This window comes from Rhamphochromis longiceps, linkage group LG20 (genome assembly GCF_057381845.1).
Source record: "Rhamphochromis longiceps isolate RC_006_pf linkage group LG20, R_longiceps_female_GT1.1, whole genome shotgun sequence".
Classification (NCBI taxonomy): Eukaryota; Metazoa; Chordata; class Actinopteri; order Cichliformes; family Cichlidae; genus Rhamphochromis; species Rhamphochromis longiceps.
The window spans coordinates 38,321,347-38,339,594 of NC_140576.1; the positions used below are offsets into that span (position 1 = coordinate 38,321,347).

The window sequence follows — 18,248 nt, forward strand, 5'->3', positions numbered from 1 at the left end:
CTCGGCTCATCTCATCTACATGGGCAGTCAGGTGGCAGAGGGCATGGCGTACCTGGAGGACAGAAGCATCGTGCACAGAGACCTGGCTGCCAGGAACATCCTGGTGGGAGACGACCTCGTCTGTAAGGTGGCCGACTTTGGACTGGCTCGCATCATCAGGGTAACATTTCCTGTTCATCACGCCGTTTTATTGTACAAGAACAGAAGGAGCTTTTATTTTGAAGGACAAAATATGTGAAATATGTAAGTGGTTCAGGCATGTTACTCTGCTTAAAGCTCTAAAACGTCACTGCTGAACCTGAAGCTTCACACACATCAAATGAATCAGTGATAGCTGTAATCACAGTGTTATTACTGTTGTTATTGTCATATATATGTATCTGTGTTCCCTGCAGATGTTTCAGGGTGTATTAGAGATGAAACTCTGGACAGACATCAGATCAGAGGCCTTTCAATGAACCTCGAGTCCCCTCACACCTTACGTCCTCGGTGGGAGGGAGTAAGGTGTGAGGGGACGTGCTGCCGAGACGATGAGGTGGACAGCAGGTCCTGGAGTGTAACTGAAATCTTTGTGGTCCCCGTGTGTGCAGGACAGCGTGTACACAGCCAGCAGGAACACAAAGATCCCCGTTCGATGGACGGCACCCGAGGCGGCGCTTCACCAGCGCTTCTCCGTCAAGTCGGACGTGTGGTCGTTCGGGGTGCTGCTGTATGAGATGATGTCACGGGGCAAAATGCCCTATGAAGGTACCGCAGCGAGACTCAGTGTGTCTAACCTGTTTAACAGAGAGCAGCTATTCAGAGCGCACCGCCTCACAAAAGCCTCACAGCAGCAACAACGGGCGTCGTACCGGCACACCTTCATCACGCGCCAGACTGAGCGTAGCAAAGCAAAAGTGTGTGTGTGTGTGTGTGTGTGTAAAAGTGACACACACACACACACACTCTCACACACACACACACACACACACACACACACACACACACACACACAGCTGGATAGTGCAGTGGTAACACTACACGCCTACTTTCAGCTGTAAAGTCCGGTTTTCTTCCTCGGTGGTTGGTTCTCCCTGTCCCTGCGTGGCTGCTCTGATTGGCTGTCGTGTGAGCTGTGAGCGCTCAGTAAGCTTAGGAAAGAGTCAGTTATGTGAATCACCACACTCCTTTCTGTCATTCAGAGTTTGAGTTTGGACTGAGCTCTTTTCTCCTGTGCTCGTGTTTGCCTGTCTGTCCTCTCCTCCAGGTAAAAGCAACAAGGAAGTGATGGATCTGCTAACGTCGGGCTTCCGGCTGCCCTCTCCAAGCCGCTGTCCTTCGAACATTTACCGCATCATGATGGACTGCTGGGCCATTGAGCCCTCCAAGAGACCCTCCTTCCACGCCCTGCACAGCCAGCTGGATTCCATATATGCCAAGATATATTTTAAGACCGTAGAGGTGTAGGCCGCACAGGTATCCTCCTCCTGTACTGGGAGGGAGGGGGTGAGGAAGACTTCTGCCAATTCCATCGGGACTCCTCAGAGGAATCGTGATCGACACTCGGGTTTACAGAGAGAGTGAACGGCGTGGGGGAGGCGTGGAGGTCCGCTCGTACCTGGAACGACCCTCTTTTTAGTTTTCTACCATCGGTTTTCTAAATGAGAGTTTATTACTTCAGTGCGGTGTCGGTCTGTGCGTGCGCACTCTGGACTCACAGGTCACGACCTGAATGAATGACGTGTGTTTTGAATGCAAAGCCTTCTGGGTAAAAATATTTTGTGCAATAAGAACGCCTGCTGGGGTCTTTTAGCCACGCTAGCGGCTCGGCTCAGAGTCCGACTGCTGCCGTCACAGAGCAGCGGAGCGGTGGACTCCCACAGTCCTGATTGGTCAGAGCGGCTTCGACAGCCAACGTTAACCAGACGTCTATTTGTAACACGGGCATCGAAACATGTTTGAGACACGAAAAAGACCCAAATCTATGCAGAGAAGCAGCGACAGCCTTGCTCCTAAAAGTGTCCGCTCAGCATTGGGGTCATTAACGTGTCACATGTGATCAGACACGCCTACACAGCACCAAAACATCTGCCTGCTCGCTACGAAAGACCACAAAGCCAGCAGTCAGTGTGATTACAGTAGTGTGATTACAGTAGTGTGATTACAGCAATGCCCCAAACCTCTGAGAAAACCTGATTCACGCCAGCACTTCCTCCCTGCACACGTGCAGTGAATCAGAGATGTGTTCAGGCGTCCGTGTCTTTAATGTTAAAAACTGCATACGCAGCCACACCTGCAGTCACACCTGCACACCTGTCCTCTCAGGCTGGGCCCATGCACCGCTGCCTGCTCTCTGGCTGAACTCTGTTAATCTGATGAACCCACAGGCGTGAAGTATTCTGTCTTCCCTCTCTGAAGGTTTGGACCCGCGTTACACATCGAACCTCGATGCAGCGCCGCGCGTTCATGCTCTTCTAACAGCTAGTTACAGCTCCAGTGCCTATGTTTACAACACACACACACACACACACACACACTGCAGGAGGTGGACTTAGAGACGACACCAACACACACTGACAATGACTCAGCCACACTCAGCCACACTCTTCAGGGTGGGTGGGGGTGAGCTGTGTGGGGTTCTGCACCATTAAATTGTACAACATTATGTTGCAACCTGCAATGCAATTTAAGAACAATGCAACTTTGGTCTTTTATGCATGAGCAACAAAGCCAAGTTGAGGAAACTTGAGCCATAAACACCAAATCACACGTCCGACTTCGACCTGTGACAGCGCTGCAAATAAAGTTTTTTTTAAACACTGTGGAAACGAGTGTGTGTGCCGTCACTCATTCACATGTCACAGGGCATAACGCCGTACTGATGTGCAGCACTTCCTGAAGTGTGTGTAACCTGTTCAACAGCCTTCCCAAGCGACCGGCAGTGGGCGGGGCTCCAAACTGAGCACAGCAGAAATATCCCAAATCTAACAAACAACTTAAATCTTTTTCTTTGAATTAATCTTCTAACAACAATAAACAAAAACTGTCATGGACACGATTGTACAGAGAGTGTCGATAAAGTTTCATTATTGATGGAATTTTGCTTTAAAGCAGAAACGTGTGCAGAAGCAGCTGAAGCAGCGTTAACACACGAGCACGTGTTAGAGACTGCACAACATCACAATCATAGTTTTAGTCTGGACACAGATGGTGGACAGCAGCCCTGACCTCTGCTGTGTGTGAGAGACAATTCAGCTGAACAGGTTTGTATTTCCCTTTCAGATATCGTAATGATAAAAACAGCCTGACAGTAAACAGCAGTTCTTGTCTTGGCCTGTGATCAGACACGCCTACACAGCACCAAAACATCTGCCTGCTCGCTACAAAAGACCACAAAGCCAGCAGTCAGTGTGATTACAGTAGTGTGATTACAGTAGTGTGATTACAGCAATGCCCCAAACCTCTGAGAAAACCTGATTCACGCCAGCACTCTCCCTGCTCTGTCTCATCCCGCTGACAGGGACTAGAAAGAGAGAGCAGATTTCTCCTGTATTGGCTTCCTGTTAAATCCAGAATTCAAAATCCTGCTCCTCACATACAAGGTCTTAAATAATCCAACCCAACTGTATTTATAAAGCACCGTAAACAACAAGCTGACCAAAGTGCTTTCCAACAATAAAGCAGAGATAGCAGTTGAAAACCAAACATCAAGCAGACAAAGAAATGAATATAAACGACAATAAAATAAATACATGAATGAAAAAGAAGATAAAAATAAATCAGTATGTATATAAAATATTAAAACACGAGTAAAATAGACGATAAGATATACACCTCCTCGCCTACAGGGAGGAGGTGGATCGTCTGGCTGAGTGGTGCGACACAAACAACCTGCTGCTTAACACCGAGAAGACCAAGGAGCTCATCGTGGACTACAGGAGGAATGCTGACCCACATCCACCCATCCACATTAAGGGGACGGCTGTGGAGCGTGTGAGCAGCTTCAAGTTCCTGGGAGTCCACATCTCCGAGGATCTCACCTGGACGACCAACTGCTCCAAGCTGGTCAAGAAGGCTCACCAGCGCCTCTTCTTCTTGAGGACTCTGAGGAAGAACCACCTGTCCTCAGACATCCTGGTGAACTTCTATCGCTGCACCATCGAGAGCATCCTGACCAACTGTATAACAGTCTGGTACGGGAACTGCTCTGCCTCGGACCGGAAGGCGTTGCAGAGGGTCGTGAAAACTGCCCAGCGCATCGCCGGAGCACCACTTCCTGCCATAAAAGACATCTACAGGAAGCAGTGTCTGAAAAGGGCTGGGAAAATCATCAAAGACCCCAGTCACCCATCACATGGACTCTTCACCCTCCTGCCCTCTGGGAGGCGCCACAGGAGCCTCCGGACTAAGACCACCAGGTACCGGAACAGCTTCTTCCCCACAGCTGTCAGACTCCTGAACTCTGCCTCCTGACATCTGACCCACGTTAAACTCATGGACTGAACATACACACACCCACAATGGACAACTGTACCCTCAAACACACAATAATAACATGGAGTGAACCACCACTCACAACCACTAGCACTTTATATAGCCTCTGTAGAAACTATCTACACCCTCACTTATCTTAACTGCACTACTGTATAGCTCTGTGTAAATAATCATTCTGTACATTCGATAATCTTTAATCCTACAACTGTTTATAACCTGCATAGTTCCCATTTCTGTATAGCTGTATATCTCAGATTCTGTAAAGTTATTTATTTCATATTCTGTATAGTTTTTCATATTTATAGCCTGTACATAGTTTGTACTCACTACAGCCTGTACATACTTAGTTATAGAATATTCACAACATACTTCATACCGTGTACATTATAACATACCATAATAGACCCATTTCTGTAATATACTCACATATCTATATTATTGCTAATATATATTGTAATATATCTATATCACTAAAGCACTTCTGGATGGATGCAAACTGCATTTCGTTGCCCTGTACCTGTGCATGTGCAATGACAATAAAGTTGAATTCTATTCTATTCTATTCAATGAATAAAATTAACAAAATAAAAAGATTAAGAGGGACCAACAACTGACTCTGGTGCTACTCCTGAAAAGCCTTTGAAAAAAGAACTGTGTTTCTAAAAGTGATTTAAACACCTCAAGTGTTGGGCCAGCCTAATATAGAGGGGCAGCTTATTCCATCATTTGGGGGCCACAACAGCGAAAGCTCGGTCCCCCCGGTGTTTCAGTCTCGACATGGGGACAGCAGGGAGTGACTGGTCAGTTGATCTGAGAGACCTTCGTGGAGTGTATCGGTGTCAAAGGTCTGACAGGTAAGAAGGAGCCATTTAAAGCTTTCAAAGCAAACAAAGTTTTAAAATGAATTCTAAGATGGAGCCAGTGTAAGGAGGCAGGAGCAGGGCTAATGTGCTCACGTTTGTGTGTCCCTGTCAGCAGGCGAGCAGCAGCACTCTGGACCATTTGCACGCGTGATAGTGAAGCCTGATCAATACCAGGGTCTCTCCAAAGATCCTCAGGATTTTCTATACAGGCGCTGTGGAGAGCATCCTCACACAGAACATGACATCGTGGTTTGGGAACAGCTGTGTGAAGGACCAAAAAGCTCTCCAGAGAGTGATCCGTACAGCAGAACGCTGCTGCAGGATTGCTCTCCCCCCGCTTCAGGACACCTACACCAGGAGATGCCGGACTAGAGCAGCGCAGATACTGAAGGACCCGTCCCATCCTGGCAACAAACTGTTCCAACTTCTGCAATCTGGTAGAAGGTTCCGCATCTTCCGGGCAAGGACAGAGAGACTCAAGAGGAGCTTCTATCCCCAAGCCATCCGTGCCCTAAACACACACACCCGCCCTCTCACATCATCTATAACTGACTGAGACAGGACTCTTCCAGACACTAAACCAAGGCACAATGTACATTTCAATTCCTTTAATTTTAAATATGCTTATATTGTCTATCCTGTAAAATAGTCAGATGTCTATTCATATTAATGTACAGAATTCACCTGCTTGCTGCTACTACTGCACATTCACCCAGTGTATATACTATATGTGTGTGTGTGTATATATATATATATATATATATATAATGTTCTTCCTCTACACCCCCCCCCCCCCCCCCCCCCCCCCAATTTTTTTGCACATGTCAAGGAGCGTGTCAGGCTACATTTCACTGTGTGTTATACTTGTATAACTATGCATGTGACAAATAAAGGACCTTGAACCTTGAACCTTGAACCAATATAAAGTCCAATACAATAATCAAGGCGAGTGGTCACAGATGTGTGTAAAAGTCTCTCCAAGTCACAAAAAGGAATAAAAGGTTTGACTTTAGAGAGCTGCCTCAGCTGAAAAAAGCTCTTTCTCACCACTGTATTTACCTGTTTGTCCATTTTAAGATCTGGGTCCATTTTTACTGCAACGTTGGTTCAAGGTTCTTTATTTGTCACGTGCATAGTTATACAAGTATAACACACAGTGAAATGTAACCTGACACGCTCCTCGACATGTGCAAAAAAATTGGGGGGGGTGTAGAGGAAAAACATTATACACTCAACAAAAATATAAACACAACACCTTTGTTACTGCTCCCATTCCCCATGGGATGGACGTAGAGACCTAAAATTCATTCCAGATACACAATATAACCATCCCTCCCAAACAGTGGTCACAAATCAGTCCAAATGTGTGGTAGTGGGCACATCTGCTATATTGAGATAATCCATCCCACCTCACAGGTGTGCCACATCAGGATGCTGATCTGACATCATGAGTAGTGCACAGGTGTACCTCAGACTGCCCACAACAAAAGGCCACCCTGGAATGTGCAGTTTTGTCTCACAGCAAAATGCCACAGATGCCACAAGCAATGAGGGAGCGTGCAATTGGCATGCTGACAGCAGGAATGTCAACCAGATCTGTCGCCCGTGCATTGAATGTTCATTTCTCAACCATAAGCCGTCTCCACAGGCGTTTCAGAGAATATGGCAGCACATCCAACCGGCCTCACAACCGCAGACCTCGTGTAACCACACCAGCCCAGGACCTCCACATCCAGCAGGTTCACCTCCAAGATCGTCTGAGACCAGCCACCCAGACAGCTGCTGGAACAATTGGTTTGCACAACCAAACAATTTCTGCACAAACTGTCAGAAACCGTCTCAGGGACGCTCAACTGCATGCCCGTCGTCCTCATCGGGGTCTTGACCTGACTCCAGCTCGTCGCCGTAACAGACTTGTGTGGGCAAATGCTCACATTCGATGGCGTCTGGCACGTTGGAGAGGTGTGCGCTTCACGGATGAATCATGGTTCACATTGTTCAGGGCAGATGGCAGCTGAGAATGTCCCAGTTCTTGCATGGCCAGCATACTCACCGGACATGTCACCCATTGAGCATGTTCGGGATGTGCTTGACCGGCGTATACGACAGCGTGTACCAGTTCCCACGAATATCCAACAACCTCGCACAGCCATTGAAGTGGAGTGGACCAACATTCCACAGGCCACAATTGACAATCTGATAGACTCCATGCGACGATGTGTTGCACTGCATGAGGCAAATGGTGGTCACACCAGATACTGACCGGTTCTGGGTCCCCAGACCCCCAATAGTGCAAAAAACTGCACATTCCAGGGTGGCCTTTTGTTGTGGGCAGTCTGAGGTACACCTGTGCACTACTCATGATGTCAGATCAGCATCCTGATGTGGCACACCTGTGAGGTGGGATGGATTATCTCAATATAGCAGATGTGCCCACTACCACACATTTGGACTGATTTGTGACCACTGTTTGGGAGGGATGGTTATATTGTGTATCTGGACTCCAACTTCCTAACTGGCAGACCACAGGCAGTAAGGATGGGCGGACATGTCTCAGCCTCCACCACTCTCAGCACTGGAGCCCCCCAGGGGTGTGTTCTGAGCCCCCTGCTGTACTCTTTGTACACATATGACTGTGTGGCCACTACCAGCTCCACCACCATCATCAAGTTTGCTGACGACACCGTCGTGGTGGGCCTGATCTCTGATAACAACGAGACGGCCTACCTGAAGGAGATTAGGAATCTGGAGAACTGGTGCCAGAGGAACAACCTCCTTCTAAACGTCAGTAAGACAAAGGAGCTGATAGTGGACTTCAGCACTAAGCAGGAGAGGAACTACCAGACCCCCGTCATCAACGAGTGCCCAGTGGAGAGAGTGGACAGCTTCAAATACCTCGGAGTTCACATCACGCAGGACCTGTCATGGTCCTGTCACATCAACACCGTGGTGAAAAAGGCCCGACAGCGTCTCTACCACCTCAGACGCTTGAGAGACTTCCAACTGCCCTCCAAGGTGCTCAGGAACTTTTACTCGTGCACCATAGAGAGCATCCTGGCGGGAAACATCTTAACCTGGTTCGGGAACAGCACCATGCAGGACAGACGAGCTCTACAGAGGGTTGTGCGGTCAGCTGAGCGCACCATCCGCTCCGAGCTCCCTGACCTGCACTCAATCTACAGCAGGCGGTGCTGGACCAAGTCCAGGAAGATGGTGAAGGACCTCAGCCATCCCAACAACAGACTGTTCTCTCTGTTGAGGTCAGGAAAGCGATTCCGCTCCCTGAAGACCAACACAGAGAGACTGAGGAGGAGCTTCTTCCCGCAGGCGATACGGTCTCTCAATCACACCACCACACAGTACTGACCCACACATATGGTTCTTACACACACACTGGACTTTCTGGACTTTGTTTTTGCACAACACTGGTCACTATATTCTTCATTTCCGGTTAATACTTGTACAGCTGCTGTTATTGTGTATATATTTATTTATATTTCTTCATACATTCTTATATAGTTCTATATTGTGTATTTTGTTGTACAGTTATTTTATTTTCAACTTTAATTTATATATTTATCTTTATCTTATTCTTCCCAGTTAAATTTACCCTTCATTCTAATTTGTGTTGTACAGTTATTTCATTTTTAACCTTAATTTATATTTTATTCCTTCCTAGTTAAATTTACCCTTTTTAATTTTTCATATTTATTTCCTATCTTATTCATAGCCTTTTCCTTTTTTGTTCTCTTTAGGTCACGAGCAGTTGTCCAAGCATTTCACTACATATCGTACTGTGTATGACTGTGTACGTGACAAATAAAATTTGAATTTGAATTTGAAATTTGAAATTTGAATGAATTTTAGGTCTCTACGTCCATCCCATGGGGAATGGGAGCAAAAACAAAAGTGTTGCGTTTATATTTTTGTTGAGTGTATATATATATGTATATATGTATATATATATATATATATATATATATATATATATATATATATATATATTGGGTGAATGTGCAGTATTGGGTGAATGTGCAGTAGTAGCAGCAAGCAGGTGAATTCTGTACATTAGTATGAATAGACATCTGACAACTGACAACTGGTTGACAACTGGTGACAACTGGTTTGACACATGTGTGAGAGGACCCAAGTCAGATGGTGGGACACCAGGGCCGCTCGGCCCAAAGATAACGACCTCAGTCTTTTTTCATTAAAATGCTCTGATGTCCTTGAGACAGTCTAAAATAGGCCTGAGGGGGTTGGGCTCATTGTGTTTCAGGGGTAGATGCATCTGACAGTCATCCGCATTAAAATGAAATGAGACTTTATGCTTTTTAATAATATGGCCAAGGGGAAGTAAATAAATGCTAAAAGGAAGGGGCCCAAGGATGGATCCTTGAGGTACACCACACGGGAGGAGGGCAGACGATGAATAAAATTTAGTTTCTTTCTTTTCTGCACTCTCTTCAAGCAGCCCGAGTGATGTCGTTCAGCCACGGCTCAGACTTCGATTTAGGCCGCCTGACCTTCAGAGGAGCAACAGCGTCCAGAATGTTTTCACAAGTAGAGAAAAACTTTGCAGTCAGCTCCTCGGTGTGAGCACAGGCTGAAAGCTCTGAATCAACATTAAAGGTGGTAGAAAACTGAGCAGCATTTGATGGTTTAAACATGCGAGAAGCAGTTGGAGGACCACAGGTAGTGATATTACAGGGAAGTTTCAAACAATACAGGCATATGATCAGAAAAGACGGCATCATAAATTTGAAGGTTATAAACAGGTAAACCATGAGACAAAACCAGAGTGTGTCCATGTTTATGTGTGGGACCAGTGACAGACTGCAAAACATTAAGAGCATCAAGTAGATTTAAAAAGTCCTTTGCCAGTGTTTTAGTAGGACAACACACATGAATACTCATATCACCCATAAACTTTGTCATACTTTGGCATTATTTCAGCCAAGAACTCAGAGAAGCCATTAACAAAGTTCCTGTTATATTTAGGTGGACGGTAGATCACCACACAAAGAACAGGATGACTGCTACCAAGCTCAAACATATTCAGTTCAAAACTGGAGAAAGGGACAGGTGAAAAGTATTTTTGTAGACTGTCACTCCTCCACTTCGGCCCGTATTTAAAAGTAGAATGGGAGGCAGAGCCTTCAGTTTTCAGGCCCCTCTTCTGTGGAACCAGCTTCCAGTTTGGATTCAGGAGACAGACACTGTCATGATCGGAGGCAATAAGACGCAGTGTTCTCAAGCACGAACCGCGGTGCGGATTTGACGTCCTGTCATAAGTTGAGCTGGGCTTGCACCGGTTGCTGCAATTGGTGTAGAGCGGTAACTCATTAAGGCTCAGCAGGGGTCAGGCTGTTTGAGAATGTACTTGGCCGTTTGGACAGCTCTTTCAGCAGCTCCATTTGACTGGGGGTAATGAGGGCTCGACGTAGTGTGGGTGAAGCCATAACTCAGTTTGAAGTCTTGGAACTCTGATGATGTGAACTGTGTCCAATTATTACTGACCAGTTCTAACAGGATGCCCCATCTAACGAACATGTGTTTAAGCTTGTTAATGACCTGTCTGCTGGGTGTTGTAGTGAGGGAACAATCTCAATGTCTCTTGAAAAATAGTTAACAACGACAAGAAAGTTCTTACCCTCATGCTCGCACAGATCAGCTGGAATCTTTTGCCAGGGGCCATTGGGCAGAGTAGTAGTCACGAGGGGTTCCCATCGCTGTGTAGGCTTGTGCTCTCTGCAAAAGGTGCATGACCTCACCTTGTGTGTTATTTGAAGTCCAATGTTGGGCCACCAGACTGTTGATCTTGCGTGCGCTCTACATTTAATTAGTCCTTGGTAGGGATGGGTCCTGGTATCCGGTGCCATGATGGCACCGGTTCTGACATAAACGGTAGTAACCAGACCGAAAAGCAGCGCACATTTCGGTGCTTTATTTCCCTGAGATGTCATACACTTTGTATTCTAGCCAATCATTTTACGTTTCCGAGGATAGTAGGCGGGCCCAGGTACGTACGTTCTTTTAGAGCAGAGCTACAGATTAAAAACACCCAAAGCGAAGCGGTCAAAGTCCTGCTGTACTTCACAGCAAAAGATGCAAACTCAGCAGCAACAAGTGCTTTAAGCTGATACTGTGATACTGTCAAAGGAGGTAACACCTCAAATCCGATGAAACACCTGGCGACGCATAGCATTTTTTTTAAAAGCCGAGAAATGCGCCGTATTTGATAGCTTGCTGCGAGACCTCACACCGAGCACATCTACTGCAGGTGTGGTGCCTGTTATTGGACCCGGAGTTAGAACATCCCCCAAAAACATGAAGAGGAGAGTCCTGGCCCCTAGCCCTGCCAGTGTAGCAGAAATGATGAGGATGATGATGCAGCAGCAGCCGTTCTTCTCTGCGTGAGTAGCTTCATGTTGTTCGTGTGTAATTTACGTTGAGTAGGCTAACCACGTTATTACATTAATGCATGTAAGGTGAACTAGCAAACACCATCATAGCTACATGCTGCTGTCTTCTTGTTTGATGGCAGATACTCCCTTCACCCTGGCCAAAAAGGCTAAAATGACCAAAGAAAAAGTGGGAAACAGTTAAACATGAGAGGTTTTGGACAAAGTTTGTGTTTTTTCCATTGTTTAAGCACTGCTTCCAGCCAAGAGTGATACCATATATGCCCCATAGCTGCAGAAAAGGCTAACATTGTTATCTTTTTACAAAAAAACAGCTGAACATGAGAGGTTTTTGGACCAATTTTGTGTTCTCCATTCTTTAAGCACCGGTTTAAGCACCGGCACCGTTTCAAAAGTACCAGTTTGGTACTGGTATCGGATAAAACCTAAACGATGCCCATCCCTAGTCCTTGGTGGCCTTCATGTAATTGGTGAAGGACACTGGGTCTGAGTGCTGTGGGAATTACAATGCGATCGTGGTAGAGCACTAGACCATTGGATTCTGAAAGGTGGCTTCTGGCTGCATAAAAGCCTTGCAGTGGTGAGCTCTTTGCCATTCTCCGAGGCCACTCTTATCTGATGAAGGTGATTGCTTTTTGAAGCTCCGGGTCCCTCTGTGTAGCTCTACGAATTTCCTCCAACTTATGTGACTTGATAGGTTTGCTTGTCACTACGTTGCTCACATATGCCTTGACCTGGCTGTCTGTCTCGCACGGGTAGCATCCGTGCAGTGGACGTCTGGAGAGTGCAGAAAATGTGAAAAAATGAAAAAATGACCTGTTGGATTAACAACAAAGAATATGTTCATGTGTTACACAGGATAAATGTTATGTGTAGCTTCAGTGTTAAAACTGCACAATATGCAAACAAACAGGATTTATTTTTGTTTTTCATTCATGTTTTTACTCTCCCCTCTTGTTTAAATAACCCAAAATGTTTGTTAGGATTAAACTTTTTTAATGTTAAGTGTATTTAGTTCCCATATGTTAAACCAATATAATAATTTTATTCCAATAATTATTTATGTCTTTTAAACTGCTATTTAACATGTTATCAGTGTTTGTCATAAATACTTGTTGGTAAACCAAACCTGTGTAAAATATAAATTCTAAACACTTTAAAACAGTAAGCCAATAAACAAAAACACTTCTTTAAGCAGTTATCTGTGTTTCACACTCAACACGGTCACACATACAGCTCATCTCCAGCGAGATACGGTGCAGCGGTAAAGTTCTAACAGTAGAATCACTAAAGTGTCATGGTGACGTAGTGAAGTCAGTCTTTTAGCTCCAAGACCAGCTCGAGCGCAGCCACGGCCCCTCCAAAGGATCCTTCACCTCAGGAGGGAATCCGGATCCCAGGAAGCGGATTCTGTCCATCTGGACGTTTTCACTGAGAAACGTTTCTTCATCATCCAAGACTGAAGACGTCACTGGGATGAGCGACGAAACGTTTCTCCCATGAAGCCTTTGGGACTTGTAAACAGCACATTAGCACAATGACTAACAATGGGCTGTGAGGTCAGTTTATGATCACTAATGTGCAAATTATAATAACCGCTGATCAGTGGTCATGAGTCACAGAGAGACCGCGGTAAAGTGAGCCGTCATTTGTGAGCCGCGGTCAAGCCAGCCGCCTCCTATCCGCCGCATAAATTTCCTTGCGCTTTTACACCAGTCTTTACGGTAGCGCCTTTTCGCTTTATATCCTGATTGAACACACAAATTACAATGGAACAGCCCAATACAGCCATCGTGACAGTCTGGTTGCATATTCAAAAATTCATTAAAAATCATTCTTAAAAGTTGATGCCAAGCTTTCAACACAATCCTCTTCTCGGACACCTACTTTACCTCTGGGCCAGTTTTTACCCAGATTTACTGTAATATTACTCAGAAATCACAGTAAACTCATATTCAGTGCAATACAGTCAATACACTACAATTATGTTTATTTCAAAAATTCATTAAAAATCATCCTGAGTAGTTGAGGTCCAACTTTCAACACATCCCTCCTCTAGGACACCTACTGTACCTGTGTACCAAGTTTCAGCCAGATTCACTGTAAAATTACTCAGAAATTAAAGGACATTTATATGCAATTCAATACAGTCAATACACTACAATTATGGAAATTTCAGAAATTCATTAAAAATCATCCATAATAGTTGAGGTCCAACTTTCAACACATCCCTCCTCCGGGAAACCTGCTGTACGTCTGGGCCAAGTTTCAGCCAGATTTACTGTAATATTCTTCAGAAATTGCAGGGAACTCATGTTCAGTTCAAGAAAGGCTGAAAGACGACCACCACTGAACAAGACACACAAGCTGAAACGTCAAGACTGGGCCAAGAAATATCTCAGGACTGGTTTTTCTAAGGTTTTATGGACTGATGAAATGAGAGTGAGTCTTGATGGGCCAGATGGATGGGCCCGTGGCTGGATTGGTAAAGGGCAGAGAGCTCCAGTCCCACTCAGACGCCAGCAAGGTGGAGGTGGAGTACTGGTTTGGGCTGGTATCATCAAAGATGAGCTTGTGGGGCCTTTTCGGGTTGAGGATGGAGTCAAGCTCAACTCCCAGTCCTACTGCCAGTTTCTGGAAGACACCTTCTTCAAGCAGTGGTACAGGAAGAAGTCTGCATCCTTCAAGAAAAACATGATTTCCATGCAGGACAATGCTCCATCACACGCGTCCAAGTACTCCACAGCGTGGCTGCAAGAAAGGGTATAAAAGAAGAAAAACTAATGACATGGCCTCCTTGTTCACCTGATCTGAACCCCATTGAGAACCTGTGGTCCATCATCAAATGTGAGATTTACAAGGAGGGAAAACAGTACACCTCTCTGAACAGTGTCTGGGAGGCTGTGGTTGCTGCTGCACGCAATGTTGATGGTGAACAGATCAAAACACTGACAGAATCCATGGATGGCAGGCTTTTGAGTGTCCTTGCAAAGAAAGGTGGCTATATTGGTCGCTGATTTGTTTTTGTTTTGTTTTTGAATGTCAGAAATGTATATTTGTGAATGTGGAGATGTTATATTGGTGTCACTGGTAAAAATAAATAATTGAAATGGGTATATATTTGTTTTTTGTTAAATTGCCTAATAATTATGCACAGTAATAGTCACCTGCACACACAGATATCCCCCTAAAATAGCTAAAACTACAAACAAACTAAAAACTACTTCCAAACACATTCAGCTTTGATATTAATGAGTTTTTTGGGTTCATTGAGAACATGGTTGTTATTCAATAATAACATTATTCCTCAAAAATACAAGCTCTGTACAGGTCTGCTCGAGCTGACCTGAAAAGGGGTCCCACCTGTCCAGCAACAACACATGGCATGGAATAATAGACATCATAAACCACAGAGGCAGAACTGTGAAAACAGAAAACCTGAGTGTGCAGCTAGCAGAGGAAATAAACAGCTTCTTCGCCCGCTTTGAAACACCACAACAGCAGCATTCATCTGCCTCAGCCCTGCTCCCATCCTCATCCTCACCTGGTTCCTGCACCGCTCCATTCACTGTAACGGAGCACGATGTCAGATGTGTGTTCCTAGCAGTGAACCCCAGGAAGGCGTCCAGACGGAATACGTGGTAAAGTGCTAAGACCATGTGCCCACCAGCTCACCCTCATCTCCACCAGAATCTTCAACCTCTCACTGGATGAAGCAGCCATCCCATCCTGTCTAAAATCAGCCACAATCATCCCAGTACCAAAGAAGTCTCCCATCACCAGCCTGAACTATTATTGCCCTGTGGCCCTCACACCGGTAATCATGAAATGCTTTGAGAGACTAGTCCTTCAGCACACCAAGGATTACCTCCCCCCAGAATTCGACCCCCACCAGTTTGCATACCGTGCAAACAGATCCACAGAAGATGCCATCACCCTCCACTCGGTGCTGAGTCACCTAGAACAGCGGCAGAGCTACGCCAGAATGCTCTTTGTGGACTACAGCTCACCCTTCCACCACTCGCCCATTGAGAGCCTACTAACTTACTGCATCACAGTATGGTACAGCAGCTGCACTAAGGCGGATGGAGCCACCCTCCCAGCATGTTTGCAATGAGTAGGAGATGCTCTGTATCTCACTGTACAACTGTATAGTGACAAAGGTATTGGGTTCTTTTCTAAAAATTGCTATAAACAGAGGAACCCAAACTGATGAAAAGTGGCGAATATTTTTTTTCAAATGACTATTTTTAGTGGATGTTTGATATAGAAGCAGAATGACAGAATGTTAAAAGAAGTTACTTTTAGTCGCTCTAAGCTGGGCATTGCGTTCTCTGGCTGTTCAAAGCCATGGAACTTTAGACTTTCCAAGCAAATAATGATGGCCATACTGATGTTCTTTTCAGTACATTTTACTTTATGTTCATTTTCATTTTTATGATGTTTCTATTTTTACATAATTCCTCCCACATAGCAAAATTGGTATGGCCTGGATCTGTCCCACACAATGTGCTTACACATGGCCTGCGTACCGCAAAGAATGACGGCCCTATGGTGGCCCAGATCTGGTTTACCAGAGGTGGCCCACACATGAGCCAGCACAAGGCCAGTTGCAGACACACTGCTGGCCCTGTGCTGGCCCAGAACAGTTTCAGCTCTGGCCCCAGATGTCAGCCTAATGTGTACCTTAGCCATGTAAGCCATGTAATAACAACATGTGCTGGAACATAATAGTGCAAAAGTAACATGACGAAACTCTGTTCAGACAGTGAATGGACTGATTCTTATACAGCGCTTTTTTACTCACCCATATTACTCAAAGTGCTCTATACAACATGTCACATTCACCCAATCAGGCCAAATGTGGCATGCCATCACATAAACAGTGCCATCTTACCATGCCAGAAGTCAGCCAGCAGTGCCGGCTTGACACCAGATCCAGGCAAGACCCGTCTGCTATGTGGGATGACTTGTTCTTTTGGTGTTTTAGTTGTGGATTATGTTTGGACTGTGTCTCTTGCCCTTTCAGTATTGTTTCCTTGTGCTTCTAAGTGTCCCTTTGTTTCTTTTTAGGTTATGTAGTATGGGTTAGAGATATTTTGTATGTTGTTTTTGTTTAATAAATCCGCCTTTTGGATTATTCCCTGATGTGCCTGAGTTCTGTTATTTAGTGTCACTTTGAAAGGACACACATCCAGCATTGACATATAATTGTTCTTTCAATTTTTGATAAAGATTACAGTGAATTGAGATGTAACTTGGCCCAGAGGTACGGTAGGACGCCCAGAGTAAGAAAGTGTTGAAAGTTGGACCTCAACTATTATGGATGATTTTTAATAAATTTTTGAAATTTCCATAATTGTAGTGTATTGGCTGTATTGAATTGCATATAAATGTCCTTTAATTTCTGAGTAATTTTACAGTGAATCTGGCTGAAACCTGGCACACAGGTACAGTAGGTGTCCCAGAGGAGGGATGTGTTGAAAGTTGGACATCAACTACTCAGGATGATTTTTAATGAATTTTTGAAATTTCCATAATTGTATTGTATTGGCTGTATTGAATTGCATATAAATGTCCTTTAATTTCTGAGTAATTTTACAGTGAATCTGGCTGAAACCTGGCACACAGGTACAGTAGGTGTCCCAGAGGAGGGATGTGTTGAAAGTTGGACATCAACTACTCAGGATGATTTTTAATGAATTTCTGACATTTCCATAATTGTATTGACTGTATCGGGCTGTTTCATTGTAATTTGTGTGCGCGCATGTGCGTGCGACTGTTCGCGCGCGCACGTGTGCGCGGGTATAGGCTTTCAATCGGCACATGAAGCGAAAAGGCGCTACCGTAAAGACTGGTGTAAAAGCGCAAGGAAATTTATGCGGCGGATAAGAGGCGGCTGGCTTGACCGCGGCTCACAAATGACGGCTCACTTTACCGCGGTACAGAGAGGTGGGGAACGCTGCAAAGCTTGGCTCTGTGTAGATTCCCTCTACTGCAGGTACAGCTGATACAGACGCGGCAGCGTGGGGAGGAATAAGACACATGATGTTGGAGCAGAGACTGAAGAGAATATGATATCAACAGGATGCTTCAAGGTGTAAACGTACAGATGAGCTCCAAACGCTTCATCCCCCTGCCCTGTTCAGGTTTGAAGTCATCTCAACATTTTGGAGCCTGAATCTGATAGTTGGGATTATAGTGATGACACGGAGGAAAATGTCAAAATAGCAGAAGCAGCGAGCAAAAAGCTGCTCTGAGCGCTTCAACGGCAATAAAACGTTTTCCTTTGATCAGCGAGAAAACTAATAATCATCTTCTACATTTTTAATACAAAGTAAATAAATGTGGTTCTTTACATTTTGGGATAGTTGCCTTGTTTCCTCTTTGTTTGAATCGAGATCTGGAATAATGTGGGCCTGAACTGGCACCAACAAATGTGTTCTGCTGTAACCCGCGAGCTGAGCGCTGATGTGTCGACACCTGT

The 18,248-nt window shown here is 45.1% G+C and overlaps 1 protein-coding gene across 1 annotated transcript in view; it reads left to right on the forward strand.

Annotated features, from left to right (window-relative positions):
- srms (src-related kinase lacking C-terminal regulatory tyrosine and N-terminal myristylation sites) overlaps positions 1-3,018 on the forward strand; it is a 27,173-nt gene extending 24,155 nt beyond the window's left edge. Inside the window, exons 6-8 of the mRNA XM_085393720.1 lie at positions 1-160; positions 591-747; positions 1,247-3,018. The exon at positions 1-160 is cut by the window's left edge and continues 22 nt beyond it. Of these exons, the coding sequence (XP_085249846.1) occupies positions 1-160; positions 591-747; positions 1,247-1,446 (517 nt within the window). The 3' untranslated portion in view covers positions 1,447-3,018. The remainder of the gene's footprint in view (positions 161-590; positions 748-1,246) is intronic.
- The last annotated feature ends 15,230 nt before the right edge of the window (positions 3,019-18,248 follow it).